Source organism: Bubalus bubalis, chromosome 4 (assembly GCF_019923935.1).
Source record: "Bubalus bubalis isolate 160015118507 breed Murrah chromosome 4, NDDB_SH_1, whole genome shotgun sequence".
NCBI lineage: Eukaryota > Metazoa > Chordata > Mammalia > Artiodactyla > Bovidae > Bubalus > Bubalus bubalis.
The window spans coordinates 115,063,635-115,084,131 of NC_059160.1; the positions used below are offsets into that span (position 1 = coordinate 115,063,635).

The 20,497-nt window shown below is 39.0% G+C and overlaps 1 protein-coding gene across 1 annotated transcript in view; it reads right to left on the reverse strand.

Annotated features, from left to right (window-relative positions):
- Positions 1-2,934: 2,934 nt before the first annotated feature.
- The window catches only part of GLIPR1L2 (GLIPR1 like 2), a 35,101-nt gene continuing 17,538 nt past the window's right edge, over positions 2,935-20,497 (reverse strand). The window contains exons 3-6 of the mRNA XM_006080839.3: positions 20,266-20,369; positions 9,310-9,395; positions 4,185-4,211; positions 2,935-4,102 (exon numbers count right to left, since the gene is read on the reverse strand). Coding sequence (XP_006080901.3) covers positions 3,705-4,102; positions 4,185-4,211; positions 9,310-9,395; positions 20,266-20,369 — 615 coding nt within the window. The 3' untranslated portion in view covers positions 2,935-3,704. The remainder of the gene's footprint in view (positions 4,103-4,184; positions 4,212-9,309; positions 9,396-20,265; positions 20,370-20,497) is intronic.

Consider the following 20,497-nt stretch of genomic DNA (forward strand, 5'->3'; position numbering starts at 1 on the left):
TGGTGCTTGGTTTCAGTGTCGGTATGGAGGCGTTTGATGAGCTCCTGTCAATTAATGTTCCTTGGAGTCAGGAGTTCCCTGGAGTCAGGGTTTGGACTTAAGCCTCCTACTTCCAGTTATTGGTCTTAATTTTACAGTAGTTTCAAAACTTCTCCTTCTATACAGCACCACTGATAAAACATCTACGTTAAAGATGAAAAGTTTCTCTACTGTGAGGGTCTCTCAGAGAGGTTCACAGCGTTACATGGAGAAGAGAAGAGGGAGGAGGGAGTTAGAGGTGACCCAAATGAGATGAGGTGGAATCAATAGTGGAGAGAGTGGGCTAGCCAGTATTCACTTCCTTATGTGCACTCCACAACTGGACCGCTCAGAGATGTTCAGAGTTATACAGGGAAGAGAAGAAGGAGGCAGGAGACAGAGGTGGCCAGAAGGATAAAAGGGGGAAATGAAAAGGAGGGAGACAGATCCAGCCAGTAATCAGTTCCTTAAGTGTTCTCCACCATCTGGAACACACAGAAATTCACAGAGTTGGGTAGAGTAGAGAGGGGTTAGGGAGGAGATACAGGTGACCTGGTGGAGAAAATGGAGAGTCCAAAGGGAGAGAGAGCAGTCAAGCCAGTAATCTCGTACACTAGTGACAAATGGGTCCTGAAGATTGGGTTCTTAAAGGTACAAAATTGGTAACAAATACATAAAATCAAAAATTAGAAATCTAGAGTAGAGTTTGGAATTTCAAAAATGCGATGTTAATGAAAAGAAGAAGGAAAAGAAAGAGAGAAAAAACGAACAAAGAAAAACAAACAAGGTCGTGAAAGTAATAAAGAAACTACAGGTACAAACTTGATAACTAATACCAAAAAGCAAAAATTAAAAATCTAGAGTAGAGTTTGGAATTTCAAAAATACAACGTTAAAAAAAAAAAAAAAAAAAAAGAAGAAGAAGAAAAATAAAGAGAGAAAACAAACAAACCAACAAAAACAATGTCGCAAAAATTATAAAGAAAATACAGGTACAAAATTGATATCAAATACCAAAAAGCATAAATTAAAAATCTTGAGTGGAGTTTGGAATTGCAGATATACGATGTTATATAAAAGAAGAAGAGAAAGAAACAGAGGAAAAAAAAAAGTCACAGAAATTATGAAAAAAACTATAGGTACAAAATTGATAACATATATCAAAAGGCTAAAATTAAAAATCTAGAGTAGAGTTTGGAATTTCAAAAATACAATTTTAAAGAAAAGAAGAAAAAGAAAAAGAAAAAAAAAAAACCACGGTCAAAAAATTATAAAATATATATATGAAGTTTGCTGAAGAAGAAAAAAAAAATAGGGTCTTTTTTTTTTTTTTTTGCAAAGTAATAGTTATAAAAGTGAAAATTAAAGGACAATAGAGGACTTAAAAAAAATTTTTTTTAATTAAAAAAAAAAGAAAGAAAGATTGATCGTAAAAATAGTAAAAATATATCTAGGTCTTTCTCTGGTTTTGTTGTGAGTATTGTGGGTTCAGTTCATTTTTGGCAGTTCCTTAGTCCGACTTATATTTCTCAAGATCTATAGGCCCCTTCCTATGTAATCCGTAGTAACCACAGGGTTTTAATCTATGGCCTGTAGCTTCCAAGGCGTTTCCCTCTGTTATAGCTTTTTCTGTTTGCTGGTCTCTTCAGTGTCTGGTTCCCGCCCTGACACAAAGGGGATGGTTGAGGACACTATTTTTTTTTTTTTTTTTTTAAATTTAGGCTCACTTGTTCAGCCGCGCTGTGGGGAGGGAGGGAGGGATGCTGCAAACAGCTAACACTGGCGTGCGCTCGCAGTGCCTCAGCCACACTGGGTCTGCCCCCGCTCACGGCACGTGTAGACTCCCTGCCCACACTGCTTGTGCTCTAGGTTGTTCCGCCGGGAACAATCAGAGGCCGGCCCTGGGCTGAGCTCCCAGGTCCGAGCCACTCAGGTTCAGGCACTCGGGTAGTCCTCAGAGGCGCAGACTCGGTTGGGCCTGCGTTTTGTGTTCTTCCCAGATCCGAGCAGCTCAGGTGATGAGGTGTTTAGCGGGCGCCAATGCTGCGACTTATCGCCTCCCCGCCACTCGATTATCTGGGTGTAAAACCGGCGCACCTTCTCAGGCAGATGTTGACCGTCCAGACCCCCAAGAAGTTTTAGTTAGCAAAGAAGCCTGCTTACAGTTTTATAGATAGTGTCTCTCTGGGGCTGCGATTGCCCCCTTCCGGCTCTGGCTGCCTGTCACCGGAGGGGGAAGGTCTGCAGCCGGCTATCTCTGTTCAGTCCTTTGTTCTGTGCGCGGGCCTGGCGGTGTCTTAGGTTAGGGCTGGCTTTTCGCGTGGTAAATATCCCACAGTCTGGTTTGCTAGCCCAAATTATTTCGCTCAGATAGCGCTCAGGACATTCGGCCCGATTCTTACTCTAAGGGACACAGCCCGCGCCGCACTTCCCTGCCCAGCCCCCGCTTGCTAATGCCGTGTGCAGGTGTCTGCGCTGCTTCTCCGCTGGGGGAGTTACCCTAGGGCTCACAATCCGCGATTTTTAATTGTTTATTTTTTTTTCCCCTCCCTTTTATGTTGCCCTCTGTGCTTCCAAAGCTCGGCACAGATTCGGCAGTGAGAGGGTTTCCTGGTGTTTGGAAACCTCTCTTTTTAAGACTCCCTTCCCTGGACGGAACTCCGTCCCTCCCTCTTTTGTCTCTTTTTTTGTCTTTTATATTTTTTCCTACCTCCTTTCGAAGAGTTGGGCTGCTTTTCTGGGTGCCTGATGTCCTCTGCCGGCATTCAGAAGTTGTTTTGTGGAATTTACTCGACGTTTAAATGCTCTTTTGATGAATTTGTGGGGGAGAAAGTGTTCTCCCCGTCCTACTCCTCCGCCATCTTGGCTCCTCCCCCTTATTTTATTTTTAACACAAATTTGGAAGCAGCCAGATTGCTCTGATACAACTAATTAAACTTTTGACATTTATTAGCCCTGGGTGTCAACAAATTATATAGTCTAGTAAAGAATTACAGTAAAGCTTTTGAAATACCAAGCATGAAGTAGAAATAAAAAATTTGTCTGCTAATAGCATGTACAAATACCACTTATACCATTCTAAACACATGTACTACAAAGATAAATAATGGTATTAGAAGTCTTGATAACACATGGAAAGTATCACCACCATCATCACCACCACAAGTAACAATTATGATAGGAGTGATAAAAACAATACAATCAAAAGTTATCAAATGGTTGTCCTGAACTTGGAATGGTCCTAAGCACGTTACATGTATAATCTTATTTAATACTTGAGAAATTTTTTAACCCATTTAAAAATATTTAAAATACAGAGATAGAAACATATTTAGAAAGTAGAAATTTCATCTTTTAAAAGAATAATACAGTGAAAGCTTAAGATTAATTAGACTGGTAAAATATTTTTTTAGTATTTTCTGTCATCATGTCTTTATTTGTTCTTCGTGTGCAAGAACTTGGTTTATAGTGCTTATTACAAAATACATGTTTTTTTGTTTGTTTTTCAAATTTAAATTTTTTCAATAAATATGGGAAAGAGAAGGGGATAAAAGGTATTACAGTAGTGATTTGTGCATATTATTTTTTGTTAAAGCTCAGTGGGGTTTTTTTCCCAGTGTTTTTTATTTCATTTTTTATTTTTTGTCTTTTTTTAATTACAATTTTATCCTATGACAGTGGTAAGTCTTATCCCTCCTCTTTTTCCTCCTCTTCCTCTTCTGCCTCCTCCTCTCCCCCCTCCTCCTTCCCCTCCTCTCCCTTCTCCTCCTCTTCCTCTTCTCCCCCCACCTCCTCTTTCTCCTCTTCCCCCTCCTCTTCCTCCTCCTCCTCCTCTTCTTTCTCTTCTTCCTCCTCCTCCTCCACCTGCTTCTTTTTCTTTCCCTCCTCTTTTGCTGGCCCAGTTTCCACAGGGGTAAAAACCATCTCTTCTTCCACTAATATATTTGGAAAATAAGACTGTATTATCAAGACAACTGTGGCACTCAGTGAAAAACACATCATTCTCAGAAATAAAGTCAATAAACACAGTGGATTACACACAATTGGCCGGGGTACTTCCCATCTTGGATACCAATATCGGTAATCTGTAAATAAAGAAGTAATTGAAAGCTGGATTTCACATGAAGTAGTTGAATCGTTCAAGAAATAAAGGACAACAATACATACATATGGCTTGGTCACGATCTGCATTGCCTAGAAAGAAAAAGAAAGTTCACAAAGAATTACATAAAATTTCTTCTTTTTCTAGAATATAAGATATTTTCCCCAACAATAATAATGTTATTCTTCTAGTTTTCAGGTACCATACCCTCATCTTTGATGTACCCCCTTCAACCAGTAGCCAATTGTAAGGTACAACATATTTCTTTCAGTAGATTCTCCTGGTCTGCTAGAGAAAGCATGGAAGTATAGGAAGAAGAGGTATGGATTCCAGTACTTATTCTGTTTCTTAATCATCCTGTCAGCTTATATAAAGCACTTCACTTCTTCTTTCCAAAGACTGTTCCAGCTTCAACATTCTAGAATTCCATAACATCTTTTTTAAAAAATGAAGTACAGTTATGTTAATATTGTGTTATCTTATTTTTAATCTTTCTTGTCCCCACACCCCCCAAGATCATTCAAAATTAGTCCTCTGAATCTATTCATTTTCCTCATTTAATTCTTATTTTCAGAAGCTTTGGTTGCTCTTCATCTCACAGATGGCAAGGTTAACTGCAGAGCCCGGTACTCCTTGTTTTTGCTATCTAGCCCAATGCTATCACAATATGTTTCAGGAAATAAATTTCCTTTCCTTTGCTCGTTTGGGCAGAGAAGTTCAAACAATCACTCCCAGATTCCACTAGGAAGGAGACTGGAAGGACAAATGCAGTTTTACCCATAGATACCTTATGGCAGAAAGTGAAGAGGAACTAAAAAGCCTCTTGGTGAAAGTGAAAGTGGAGAGTGAAAAAGTTGGCTTAAAGCTCAACATTCAGAAAACGAAGATCATGGCATCCAGTCCCACCACTTCATGGGAAATAGATGGGGAAACAGTGGAAACAGTGTCAGACTTTATTTTTTGGGGCTTCACAATCACTGCAGATGGTGACTGCAGCCATGAAATTAAAAGATGCTTACTCCTTGGAAGGAAAGTTATGATCAACCTAGATAGCATATTCAAAAGCAAAGACATTACTTTGCCAACTAAGGTCCATCTAGTCAAGGCTATGGTTTTTCCAGTGGTCATGTATGGATGTGAGAGTTGGACTGTGAAGAAGGCTGAGCGCTGAAAAATTGATACTTTTGAACTGTGGTGTTGGAGAAGACTCTTGAGAGTCCCTTGGACTGCAAGGAGATCCAACCAGTCCATTCTGAAGGAGATAAGCCCAGGGATTTCTTTGGAAGGACTGATGCTGAAGCTGAAACTCCAGTACTTTGGCCACCTCATGCGAAGAGTTGACTCATTGGAAAAGACTCTGATGCTGGGAGGGATTGGGGGCAGGAGGAGAGGGGGACGACAGAGGATGAGATGGCTGGATGGCATCACTGACTCGATGGAGGGAGTTGGTGATGGACAGGGAGGCCTGGTGTGCTGCAGTTCATGTGGTCACAAAGAGTCGGACATGACTGAGCGACTGAACTGAACTGATGGTATTTATTTGCAGGGCTTCCCGGGTGGTAAAGAACCTGCCTGCCAGTACAGGACATGCATGAGATGCGAGTTCAATCCCTGGGTTGGGAAAAGCCTCTGGAGTAGGAAATGGTAACCTACTCTACTATTCTGGCCTAGAAAATTCCACGGACAGGGGAGAGTGACAGGCTATAGTCCACGGGGCCACAAAGAGTCAGACATGACTGAGTGTGCATGTGTACACACACACACATTAGTTGTATTTTTAATTTTGGAGGAACTTCCATATTATTTTCCATAGTGGCTATCTCAATTTAGTATAGTATCCACATTCAAGAATTTCTATTTCTGAAGTTTTTAGTTATTTCTTTAAATATCTATATATCTATCTATTCTCAGTTTTTACATAAATCTGGATTTTGATTTATTTAAATATCTATGTATCTATCTATCCCCAGTTTTTAAACAAATCCAGATTTTGATTTATTTGGTGCTTCGTTGTGGCTGGATTAGGTTATGCATCTTTGGTAGGAATACCACACAGGTGATGGATGACATGCTCTCCTCATTGAATTCTCTTAGGTGAAGGGTTTTGTTTTTGATACCTCCTGTTGCTGGTGATATTCACTTTGACCACTGTGTTAGGTTGTGTCTGCCAGGCTCCTCCATCGTGAAGTTAGTCTTTACCTCTAATGAAGTACTTCTTTGAGGAGTTACTTCCGAACTATGCAAATAAACTGTTTCTCATACAACTTTTAGTCACTTATTAATTTATATCAGTATGAATTATAGTATCCTGTTTTATCCAGTGAGTTATAATTGACTACTATTATCCTTATTTTGGTGCTCAAATTGTCCCAGGTTTGACCAGTAAAAGCCCTTTAAGATGGCTTCTGTGTCCTTTATGTTACATGTCTCCACCATTCTTTGAGCACTTCCTTGCTTTCAGGTAGAAAAAGATGTTTGGGGTTTATTTAATGTTTCTCCTGCCCCAGCCATGGAATTTGACCTTTCTCCAGAGAGTCCTGGCTCCCTTTAGTGTGGACTGGAATTTAGAAGCCAAGGTCTGAGTACTATTGTGCTCATTGCATCACTAAGTCATGTCCGACTCTTTGCAACCCCACAGACCGTAGCCCACCAGGCTTTTCTGTCCATGGAATTCTTCAGGCAAGAATACTGAAGTGGGCCGCCACGCTGTTCTCCAGGGGATCTTCCTCACCCAGGGATCAAACTTGCATCTCTTACATCTCCTGCATTGGCAGGCAAGTTCCTTACCACGAGCGCCACCTTGGAAGCCCCTGTTGCTTTAGGGCTGAGAGGACACTGTTCCAAGGCTGTCTCAGAGCTAAGGAATAAATGTATGTTGATACATACATATATAAATATTTACCTCTATGCTTATTTATGTTTATTGAAACTTTTAAGTTCCAGTAGCTCTAAATCATCCAAATCATCACCAAAAGATTTGGGCTTGTTTTCCTCCTTTACATATTCATATGCTATCCTCTGACAGTGAGAAAACCTGCTCCATTATCCTTAATCTGTTTGCTTATTTGATCTATCCTCCAATTGTTTCTGGGCTTCCCTGGTAGCTCAGATGGTAAAGAATCCGATTGCAGTGTGGGAGATCTGGGTTTGATTCGGGGTTGGGAAGATCCCCTGGAAAAGGGAAGGGCTAGCCACTCTAGGATTCTGGCCTGGAGAATTCCATGGATAGAAGATTCTGGCAGGCTACAGTCCATATGGGGTCGCAAAGAGTTAGACACAACTGAGAGACTTTCATTTTCACTTTCCAAAATGCTTCTAATCTCCCATCACTGCTTCTACTCCCTCTTCTTGCTTGGACTCTGATACTCCACATTGGGGTGGTAGAGTTGCCAGATTCAGCAAATAAAAATATAGGATGCCTAGTTATATTCAAATTTCAGAAAACAACAGATATATTTTAGTATAAGAATAGCCTATGTAATATTTGGGATATATTTATACTAAAAATACTTTTGTTTTTCTGAAATTCAAATTTAACTGGATGCCTAGCATTTCAAAAATTTTAAATTGAAGTGCAGTTGATTTTAAATGTTGTGCCAATCTCTATGGTACAGCAAAGTGTCTCAGTTAAACACATATATAAATTATCTTTTACATTATTTTCCGTTATGGTTTATCACAGGATATTCAATATAGTTTCCTGTGCTATACATTGGGACCTTGTTGTTTATCTATTTTAAATGTATAGCTTCCATCTACCGACCTCAAACACCCAGTCCGTCTCTCTCCCTCCTCCTCTGGATGCCCAGCATTTAATCTGGCAACCGACAGGCTGATCCTCTACTTGGATCCCTCTCCCACCCTGCTCAGACTCTGAAAGTTAGCTTTGGGCTTCTCCAACATATTCCTTTCTTACCCCACTAGGACTCTGACCCCTCCCATGCCAAGCCACCTCCCCCAACATTAAAAGCTTCCTCACCTAGTTTGGACTCTGATACCTAGTGTGAGGAGATTGCCCTCAAATGCGGAGGCCCCCTTAGCTGCTTCCTTTTTAACACCTCTCTTCAGGTCAGCCCTAGAAGTGAATCTTCTCCCCATTCTGCCTGGGCTCCCACACAGGTCCAGCCCAGACCTCCAGGGATGCCTTCCCCACCTGGTCAGACTCTGACACACTGCCAGGCATCTCCCTCCCACCCCGGGGGGATCTGTCCCCGCCGTGCCTGGACCGTGACACCGCAGGGTGAGCCACTCCTGCGTGGACATGCCATTACTCTGATGTGGGGCCCCAAGCCTGATCTCCAGCAGGCACACTCACCTCACCCCTTGAGGGCTCTAGCTCTCCACACAAGGCCGTACCCCATGTGTTCTCATCCCACTTAGGCTCTCTCCTCATGCCCACTGCATCGTGTATGAATTCCTTGTCTTCTTGCTTAGGTGCTAACGTGTCTCCCTCTGTGTGGATGCCTACCCCTTTCTGACCTACACAATGGTTTTAGGTCTGGATATTCCCAGGAAGAGAAAGAAAAAGGGAAGAGGAAGGGCAAGGTTTTGCATCTTGATTCAGATGAAGCAAGGGAAGAAATGTTACAGTGGGTCACTCCAGCACTAGTTTCTTTAACACAAAAGCATAATATGCCCTTGTCTGAATTTACTCCCTACTACATTCCTGTAAGCATCTTGGGTTATATGCTCTCATATTTAGAAAAGTGAAAAGAAAAATTTATTAATAAAACATTTTCTAGTTTTATCCTCTGAATATTTTGGGGGAAAAACAAAAGTAAAAGGCTATTATATTAACCATTTGCTATTTTACTTCTTTTCTCTTTTTAATAAATGTTTTAGAATATCCTATTCTTTAGAGCAGTCATTCTCAAACAGGCTGATATTTCAGGAATTAGATGCAAAGCTTGTCTTCAGAGTAAAACTGTTAGTTCTCATTCCTTCTTTCAGATATTCTAGTATTTCCTTAGGGGCAGGAATAAGAGTTAGAGAGGGCAGAAAAGGCTGTGCAGTTTAAAAAAGTCTAAAGATGATACAGTTTGATACCACCTCTGATAATATAACAAAACCTTTCTGATCTAAGGAACAATATTAACATGACAATGAAAGACTAGTGTTCACCACTTCATTTTCTTGTCATTCAATGCATTATGGGATTTTTTCATGTTTCAGTTATTTTCTTGAGCTTACTGCATAGAAAATCTGTGCATCTGTCATAGCTGCCACATCGAGAACACATTAATCCTCGTTGATAAGGCCTTCTGGACAGACCTCTTCTACAAAAAAGCAGAAACGTCTTATTAGAAAAAGTCTCAAGTTTCATGTTATCTAAATAATATGGCTACTGGATTTTTAGTTAATTTATAAAGGTGATTTCATTTTAAAAATGGACTCATAAGTACTTAAATTGGATATGTAATCTTCCCCCTTTTTCTCTCTAGAAATAGTCTCTTCTGAAACTAATTCCCATGATTCTTAAACAAAGTGTTGTAATTTAAATTTGAGGGAGTTTTAAAGCTTCTTTCATTTTAGTTTGTAGCAAAATTTTCCTTCAAAAAGTGGATGTTATAGAATGCTTCATAATTAATTGCTTTCTGGTTGGCATAAATATACAAAAAGCTATGTATGAATGATATATTAATTTTTTGGAGCATTTGAAAAATCCTGAAATGCCTATTATTCCAAAGATCCAGCTACATGGATTATTTTGAGGTAATCATGAAAAATATATAAGTGTATAAACAAGCAAATAAAGTAAAATGGGATTTTAGAAAGTTGGTTTAATCCATTGTACAGAGCACAGGGGAGAAGTTAAAAAAATATTACATCAATTGCCCAGAGCTAAGTTAGGAAACTGCTAAGTTGCTTTAGTCGTGTCCGACTCTGCAACCCTATGGACCATAGCCTGCCAGGTTCCTCTGACCATGAGATTCTCCAGGCAAGAATATTGGAGTGGGTTGCCATTTCCTCTTCGAGGGGATCTTCTGGACCCAGAGATTGAACCCAGGTCTTCTGCAATGCAGGTAGATTCTTTGCCATCTGAGCCACCAGGGAAGCCCAAGTTAGGATGGCAGCCTGAAACAGGTATGAATTGGGAAGCATAGTTTAAAATATTTAAAATAAGAAGTAGAAGATAAATGGGGAAAATATGTTTCTGAGTGAGGAGAGGGTCATTATTTGTGGCTATTTAAACAAGGCTATTTACTCAGTGTATAGTTGCAAGTCATAAAAACAAACATTAGGCATTTAAGTCCTTGGCCATCTGGGCCATTTAGAAGAAGGACAAACCTTGGAAATAGACATTCAAAAACTATCTGATATCCTTGGATGGCAAACTTTCAAGTCCATCAAGGATATACAGAGATCTGTTGTTATTTGCAGATCATGTATCATTCTCTAGGGCTTCTCTGATAGCTCAAACAGTAAAGAATCTCTCTGCAGTGCAGGAGACCTGGTTTCAATCCCTGATTCAGGAAGATCCCTTGGAGAACAGCATGGCAACCCACTCCAGTATTTTTGCCTGGAGAATTCAGACAGAGGAGCCTGGCAGGCTCCAGTCCATGCAGTTGCAAAAGACTGTTCCACAATCAAACCATTTCAAGGAGGAAACGGATTTTGTCTGGATCCCAGCCAGAATACTAGCCTTCAAGAAATCCAAGAATTGATCTAATCACCTTTACCTAATATCCTACACTACTTTTATTGTGTTAATCCTTTTGCACTGAAACAGATGCCTCCAACACAAGAGAGCTTATCCTGTTGTAAAACCAGAGATGGGGGAAGCTTTTTTCCTGTACCAATGCAGAGCTACTCACTATAAAGATGGCCTTTAAACACCTGGAGCATAGGCCAATGACCCCGTGACCATAATGTCTGATAACTCTGGCCTGGAATAACTCTACAAAGGCAAATAAATATGTAAATAAAAATATTAATTAATCAAAATAAATAAATTCACACTGTGCTAGAATACAGTGGGCCTTCTTTTTCGAAGATAAGATTATACAGATATTTATATTAGGTAGTCAGAAATGCCAAGCTTTCATGTTAATCTTCCCCTTGTTCTGAGTTTCTAAAAAGTTTAACCTAAAGCAGTCTGAGTCTGAATCTACAGACTATCCCAATAAACTAGAGAAAAACACAATGCAATAAGTAGCAAAGATTATCTTTTAGAGATTCTATCTGGCACTCCTTCTGTACAAGTCCACAACTGCAATTGGAATTACTAGACTGGATTAGAAGAAAACAACAGATAAGTATAATTAGCAAAGTACATTGAAATTTCATAGGTTTCCTGGCAATGCCTGAAGAAATAGATGATAGTAGAGACTTTAGACACCTGCCTTTGCTGAGAAGCAGCCCAGTGGTTCTCTGAGACCAAGTTATAACTCTGAACATTGTCCTCTGGACCTTTTGTTAGACTCACATCTGGTCATATCTTTAGTTTATTGCTACCGACAGGATATGTGTCCATTCTTGCCTGGAAAATCCCATGGACGAAGGAACCTGGTAGACTACAGTCCATGGGGAGGCAAAGAGTTGGATACGACTGAGTGACTTCACTTTCACCTTCCACCCATGTTGCCTGGGTGGTCCAATGGGTAAACTATTCCCATGCCCAACTTGAAGTCCATTAGAAGACCAGTATTCAAATTTTATAAGAGAGCTATACTGTTCCAGTGTGATGTAAACTTTCAATGCCTGCCACTTTGCTCATAAAGGAGGGAATCCAGCTCCATGGACTGACAATCAAGCAATTACAGCTTATAGGTAGATTCTTCTCTTCAAAGTTCTCCATATGCAGACTCATATAATCTGTATATTGTCCATGGAACAATGGCCAGAGTACATCAAATGGATGTTGATTTTTCTATATTATACAACCAGAATAGCTAGGCCACCTATAATAACTCCTTTCACTTTTACTCCATCCTTATAACATTGAGAAATGTCATAGTTCTGGCTTCTGATTCATATCCAGACATCTACAGATTTCCAAGTAGACTTAAAGAGCCTATCCCAATAAGCTAGAGAAAACTACAATGCAATAAGCAGCAAAGAAGATTATCTTTTAGAGGGTCTATCTGGCACTCCTTCTGCTTCACCTATTTATCTTTGCCAAAAACTTCATGACTACTTCTTGGACGTATTCAAGGTCAAGGTCAAGGTCAAGGTCAAGAACTCTGTTGTTTCCTGCCTCAGATTATCCCTGTATGTGCAAAGCTATCTCAATTTATATCTCTTCCTGTGAAAATCAGCTGGTCTCCTCCCTTCACTTTCACATCTTGCACTTAGAGGACTAGGAACCACAAACACCATCAACGCTTCTTTGAGGCTGATATTATGTAGCTGTACCAATCCTCTCATCTTCCCCAGGATACCATCTTCCTCTGATCAGGCCTCCTTACTCACTTTGGTATCTGACTCACAGTTTGCTTTTCAGTCAAAATTTTGCCACCATCTACAAATTTGGGACCTAGATGATTACAGTATCCAATAACTTGGTCTCTGTGTTACTGGATATCTTTACCATCATAATGCTCCAAAACTGCCACTTTTGTAGCCACATTCTAGATCTTGTAATCTCCGAAAATGTCTCTACTTCTGAACTCACAAGTCACACATTCCACTCATGGACTGCAACCTCCTATCCTTCCAGGTTAAGTCATTTACTCCTGTAACATTTGTCCATTAATTTCACTGGTTCCACAAGTCTACTTTCTTTCCTATTTTTCTCCCTATCCATCATGTTATCTCTTCTTGATCCAATTTAGATTCACCAGTTTGCATACTCTTTAGCTAAAAACTTGAAACTCTCTTGCACTATTTTCCTTTACAGCCACCTGACAAGACCCCAGTGTTGGGAAAAGTGAAGGAATCTTACTGTCTGCATGTTCCATACCTGCTTCAGGGCTGCTGGGTGCTGCTGGAGGAAAATCATTAAATTAGGTAGAGAATATTTCTATCATTCTCTATTCAGCTTCCTCTCTCATTTTCCATAATAACTACTTCAAATCTTCCCAGTCCTCAAAATTCTCATTTCACTGTCTTCCCCTTTATTCTTAGGACACGATGTATTCTACTTCACAAAGAGACATAACAGCCCTTAGATTGGAACTTGAGAAGTTTTCTGTCACTAAATTTGAGAAATATACCTTTTCCTTCTTTCTTTCCTTTCTGGTACAACTGAAGAACTGCTCCTCATTCTTTCTAAGGCTAATCTCTTTTAAACTTCTGCTTTCTCAGGGACTTGTATCTTTACGTATACATTGCTTTTATTCTTCATAAAGAATTACTTTTATTCTGTATTAGAGCCTTCATGTCAATATTTAAGTATGTTCACATCTTCTGCATTTTAAAAATGAGACAAAATAAAAATAACAAACAGTTCTAAGTTCATTCCATCCTAGTACCAATTTCCTCTGCTCCACAGAAACAGCTTCTCCTATGTTTACCAATGAATTCTTCAGATCTGATATTTTTAAGTCCTGACTTTGCCTGACATCTTAGAATTTGAAATTATGGATAAATTCATCCCTTTAAAAATATTCTTTCCCCACATCTTAACTGATCCCATACTCTTTGGCCTTTTCTCCTACCTGTCTGGCTACACTTCTTTGGTCACCTCTCCCACTCATGCTTCACTATCCACCCTTAAATGTTGGCGTGACATTCCCCAGGGCCTCCTCTCTTCTCAGTCTATAAGCAGTCTCATCTATTCCCATGATTTAAATTACCCTGTGTATTCTAGCACTCCAAATATTTGTTCTATGCCATTCCTCACTCATGAGTTTCTGACCTAAATAACCACCTGCTTACTAAACATCTCAAGATGAGTATTTCACAGCCAACCCAAAGTCATTATGTATAAATGGAACTCATCATTTCCTCTCAAAAAGTTCCTTGTTCCCCTTTGGAGTTAATGTCAATACCATTCGTGGCTGAGTCATATATTTGAGAATATTCCTTGACTATTTCCTCTCTTGGATTATTTAAAGCAATAAACTACAAATCTTATTATTTACACCTTCTAGAAATTTCTTGAAACTTCTCCAATCTCAACCTAGACATCCCTTGTTAACGTCTTTTTTCCCAGCCCATGATTTCATACCTGCTTTTACAGCAACTCTTTTCTATTTAAAATACAGATATTGGGTGTATTTGGTTAATGTTGTGTTTTTTTTTTTAAATTTCTTTCCCAATGGTCTACAAGTGTTTTCAGGATAGACACAATGTAAATAATGTGGAATTCTATTGCTTAGTTATTGTTTAAATACACCTACTACAAATGTATTTAAATAAATAAAAGATCCTGCAGGCAGATGCAACATGTCTAATAACAACCAATTTTTTCCCCTTTACCCTACATCTTTTCCTAGTGCTGTTATTAAAATTATCACTTCAGTTTAAATTCTAATGCTCATCTTTGACTGTACCCCTTTCAATATCTAAATTCAAGGCTAATCTAATTAATGCTGTTTTATTTTACTTTACTGTGTTTTGCTTAGAAATGTATAATTTTTAAATTTTATTATTTTTTGATCACACCACAAGGCTTGTGGGATCTCATTTCCCCTAACAGGGACAGAACCTGTGCTCTTAGCAGTGAAAGTGTGGAATCTTAACTGGAGCACCAGGGAATTCCCAGAAATGTATAAGTTTTTACCTTTGAAATTGAAAATAATCACTAGGAAATGACATATGTAAATACTGCTTCAGTTCACTTTTTCTGATACATTATAAGCTATCTTAAGCTTTATATATTCTCTATATGAGAGTCCTTTGGACTGCAGGGAGATCCAACCAGTCCATTCTGAAGGAGATCAGTCCTGGGATTTCTTTGGAAGGAATGATGTTAAAGCTGAGACTCCAGTACTTTGGCCACCTCATGCGAAGAGTTGACTCATTGGAAAAGACTCTGAAGCTGGGAGCGATTGGGGGCAGGAGGAGAAGGGGACGACAGAGGATGAGATGGCTGGATGGCATCACTGACTCGATGGACGTGAGTCTCAGTGAACTCCAGGAGTTGGTGATGGACAGGGAGGCCTGGCGTGCTGCGATTCATGGGGTCGCAAAGAGTCGGACACGACTGAGTGACTGAACTGACTGACTGACTGATATATTCTGTATAGTTTTACTCTCTATAGATTCTTTTCTTTTGCTTATGATTTTCTTTTCTCTGATTATTATTTCTGTTCCATTTATTTTCTATTCTTTAGGAGCACTAATTTATAGATTTATTACCCTACATGGTTCCTTTCTTTTTCCATATATTTTTACTTCTATTCTCCATCTTTGTGTTATGAAAATTTTCAAGATTGTCATTGACTCATATTTTCCCTATTGCCAAATCTATTTTATTCTTCCATTCTGTACTAGCTTGCTGTTGCTACTTTAACAAATTGCCACAAACTGGGTGGTTTAAAACAATAGAAATTTGTTTTCTCAGTTCTGGAGGTCTGAAGTCCAAAATCAAGGTGCTGTCAGGACTTTGCTCCCTTCAAAGACTCACAGAGAAAATTCCTTGACTCTCCCAGCTCCCGGTGGCTCCAGGAGTCTCTTGATTTCTGAATGTATCACTTCAACCTCTCCCTCCACAGTACATTGCCTTTCTCTTTTGTGTGTCTAGTGCTGAATCCCCTTCTCCCTCTCTCTTATGAGGGTAGGAGTAATTGCATTTAGGTCCTACCTGAATAAGACAAGTGCCTCCTCTCAAGATCCTTATCTTAAACATATCTTATATATTTTTTATAAGTCACTATTCACTCTTGCCATGTATTAATAAGTTAATATTCACAAGTTCTGTGAATTAGGACCTGGATACATCCTTTAGTGGGGGGGGGGGGTGGCGGTCACCATTTAGTCCACTACACATTCTAATTTTCAATTTGGCTTTCTTATTTTCACTCCTACTAAGTATTTTATAAGACTGTGATGAACTGATTCTTCTACCAACTATTCTTAAGAAAGATAGCTATGACTGCCTATTTTGAGTGCATATCAAATAAACCTTGGGGTGAGGTACCTAATATATGAGCCAACCTAGATCCTTCATAAGTAGACTTTCCAATGTCTGTATCAAAGAAAAAAATAGTTGTAAAAATTTCAAGACAAAGAAGCCTATGGGACAAATGGGAGGAAAGAAGAGTAATCATAACATCTAGTCTAGAGAAGGAAATGGCAACCCACTCCAGTGTTCTTGCCTGGAGAACCCCAGGGACAGGGGAGCCTGGTGGGCTGCCGTCTATGGGGTCGCACAGATTCAGACACGACTGTAATGACTTAGCAGCAGCAGCAGCAACATCTAGTAGGTTCATCTTATCACTATAGCCATGGCACTAGCTATCTATTTTACACATAGTAATATATATCTATGTCAATGCTTCTCTCTCAGTTCATCCCACTATTCTCCTTCTCCTACTGTGTCTATAGGTCACTCCTGTTATTAAGGTTAACAAATACCTTCATCTTATCAAATGGAAATGTCATCTTTCCTTCCTCATCTTTCTTTCTAATTCTTTGAGGAGTATCTCATACAGTTAACCACTTTGGGCATCATGACTCATGTTCTTCATGTGGATTCCAAGTATCCTTATCCTTAGCATTGTTTAGGTTTCCCTCTTATCTTATTAGCCTCTTCACTTTCCTTTGTCAGCTCTTTTGCCTTAGGTTGAAATACTGTATTACTCTAGATCTTAGTACTTAAATTAACTCACCAAACTTCCTCTTCCATAAGGTGATCTCATTCAGGACTGCAATTCATTTCTATGTCAGGGCCTTTATAGCAGCAGTTTACTTCAAACCATTCCCAGATCAAATTGCACTTATCTCACATGCCAGCAAAGTAATCCTCAAAATTCTCCAAGCTAGGCTTCAATAGCATGTGAACTGAGAACTTCTAGATGTTTAAGCTGGATTTAGAAAAGGGAGAGGAACCAGAGATCAAATTGCCAACAGCCGTTGCATCATAGGAAAAGCAGGAGAGTTCCAGGAAAACATCTACCTCTGCTTCATTGACTACACCAAAGCCTTTGACTGTGTGCATCACAACAAACTGTGGAAAATTCTTCAAGAGATGGGAATACCAGACCTGACCTGCCTCCTGAGAAATCTGTATGCAGGTCAAGAAGCAACAGTTATAACTGGCCTTGGAACAACAGACTGGTTCCAAATTGGGAAAGGAGTTCATCAAGGCTGTACATTGCCACCCTGCTTATTTAACTCATATGCAGAGTACATCACGTGAAATGTCAGGCTGGATGAAGCACCAGCTAGAATAAAGATTGCGGGAGAAATATCAATAACCTCAGATATGCAGATGACACCACCCTTATGGCAGAAAGTAAAGAGGAACTAAAGAGCCTATTGATGAAAGTAAAACAGGAGAGTGAAAAAGTTGGCTTAAAACTCAACATTCAAAAGACTAGGATTACGGCATCCAGTCCCATCATCTCATGGCAAATAGATGGGGAAACAATGGAAACAGTGACAGACTTTATATTTTTGGGCCTCCAAAATCACTGCAGATAGTGACTGCAGCCATGAAATTAAAAGATGCTTACTCCTTGGAAGAAAAGATGACCAACCTAGACAGCATACTAAAAAGCAGAGACATTACTTTGCCAACAAAGGTCTGTATCATCAAAACTACGATTTTTCCAGTAGTCATGTATGGATGTGAGAGTTGGACCATAAAGAAAGCTGAGCACTGAAGAATTGATGCTTTTGAACTGTGGTGTTGAAGAAGAATCTTGAGAGTCCCTTGGACTGCAAGGAGATCAAACCAGCCAATCCTAAAGGTTATCAGTCCTGAATATTGATTGGAAGGACTGATGCTGAAGCTGAAGCTCCAATACTATGGCCACCTGATGTGAAGAACTGACTCATTGGATGCTGGGAAAGATTGAAGGCAGGAGGAGAAGGGGATGACAGAGGATGAGATGGTTGCATGGCATCCTTGACTCAATGGATATGAGTTTGAGCAAACTCCAGGAGTTGGTGAAGGACAGGGAAGTCTGGTGTGCAGCAGTCCATGAGCTTGCAAAGAGTCAGACATGACTGAGCAGCTGAACTTAACTGAATAAAAACCAATCCACATACTGAAAGTCTAACCCAAGATACAAGTCTATAGCCTGTACTACAGAAACAGTCTCCAATTGTGCTTGTTTCTCTTTGTACCCTTGTTTTCCTATACTGCATTTTCACCATAATAGCAAGAACAATCTTTTATTGTTAAGTTTTCTTTTCAAAGGACTTCCCTTGTGGCTTAGCTGGTAAAGAATCCGCCTGAAATGTGGGAGACCTGCGTTGGATCTCTGGGTTGGGAAGACCCTCTGGAGAAGGGAAAGGCTACCCATTCCAGTATTCTCACCTGGAGAATTCGATGGACTGCATAGTCCATGAGGTCACAGAGAGTTAGACATGACTGAGCAATTTTCACTTTTACTTTTCTTTTCAAATCATAGTTTGAGATCATGCCACTTACTTGCTTAAAACTTTCCCATGATTTTGCCATTGTGTAGAATAAACCCCCAAATCCTCACCTGGCCAGTGATATTCTATTTGGTTTTGTTGTCACCTAACTTTCTACCTCTAACCACAATTATTCATTTTTCAAACATGCTAAACTCATTTCAAGCTCAGAGATTTTATAATACGTGCTCTCACTTCTACCTGAAATATTTTTTAGCCATCTGTTCATCTTTTGGCTTTCAGCTCAAATGCCACCTCCTTTCACAGATATCCTATCTATATTCTGGAGAAGGAAATGGCAACCCACTCCAGTATTCTTGTCTGGAGAATTCCATGGACAGAGGAGCCTGGTGGGCTGCAGTCTGAAGGGTTGTGAAGAATCAGACATGAATGAGCAACTAACACCACTATCTATATTCTATAGTAGTTATTCCCCATTTGCTTATTGTGCTGTTTCTATGGCATATTTCACTATTTAGTTAAATATCACTTGTTTAATATGTTCACTTGTAAGTCTCTTCCAAGACTACAAACTAAGCATGGTCGGTCTTTATTGTTCTTGTTAGTGGATACATCAACTTTTAAAAGCTATTCCATGTAGTTGATAACATCCCAATGCTTCCACTTTGTAGGACTGAAAGAAGCCTAAAAACTTTTGCCATTACTCTACATTCAAAATTTGCTTTTCATGCCTATGTTCCAAGTCAGCAAAGCTTCCATTTAGGAAGTGGCTTTCTGAATTTAATTCAACCTACATTCACAGCTCTGTTGTTTTTCCTTTCTAGGGGAATACAATTATCAATTAGCAATCATTGTTCTGTTTTCCTTTCTTTTTTTTGGCTTAGTCTCAGAAGCATTTTATTTATGTATTAAGAAGCTCCTTCTCAATCCTAGCATGTATTTAATTTTTCTTGGCATGTTGATTAGGATATTTTCTCACTTCAATTATTCATTTTAACAACATTATTTATAGGATCCTATTGACCTGTAGGAAAACTTAAGGCTTTCCAATAAAGTTCTCCAGAAATAGAGGCTATTTTGGAAGGTAGTTATTTCCCATCATTGGAAAGTTTTTGGGTATAGGTACATAATTACATGGTAAGTGTTAAGAGTTCAAGTTTCATATGGATAGCTTGACTAGAAGACTTCTGAAGTACTTTTCCACCTCTGAGTTATTATGATTCCTTATATTTATGTGACTAGCACCAATTAATAATGCAACCTCTGGAGGATAGTCAATTAAAAGAGTCCTTCATGTTATAAAACTTAGGTGCTCCTGATGTCATTATTACAACATACATTTCAACATATCTTATTTTCTTTTTATAAAAATATGGAAACAAACAATTTTAGAAAATAATTTAAATCTTAATTAGCCTAGGTACTATGAAATAATACCAAGCTTAAAACTTCCTTTGGAAGTAATATTTGGCTATCTACAGGTAAAATTAGTATGCCTAAATTATGACTCATTTTATTATAGAATTAAAAATATTTCAATATAAACTCTTTAATTGCTATCTTATAATTAATTCTTTTATAGTTCACAAAGACATTTAGAAGAATATGTTGAAAGCTCAGTCATATGGTGCAACCAAACTTCTAGGGGGGCTGGAATCCTTTAAAAATCCCCAATTTATTTTAATATTTTTTAAAAAATGTAAAGGAACTTACCCTGGTGCATAGTTGCATATGAAAAGTGCTGCATGTTTAATACGTCCAATTCTTGAACATGGAGTAACAGCACAACCAACTTTGTAAGACCTGTCCCAAACAAGCTAAAATAAAATTTTCAAAGAAAACATAAAATTTAATTCTAAACATTTACTCTGCCATAGTATAATCAATAGTATATTCAATACACATAGAACTTTAACCAAGCCAATTCAAGGAATATGAACTATTC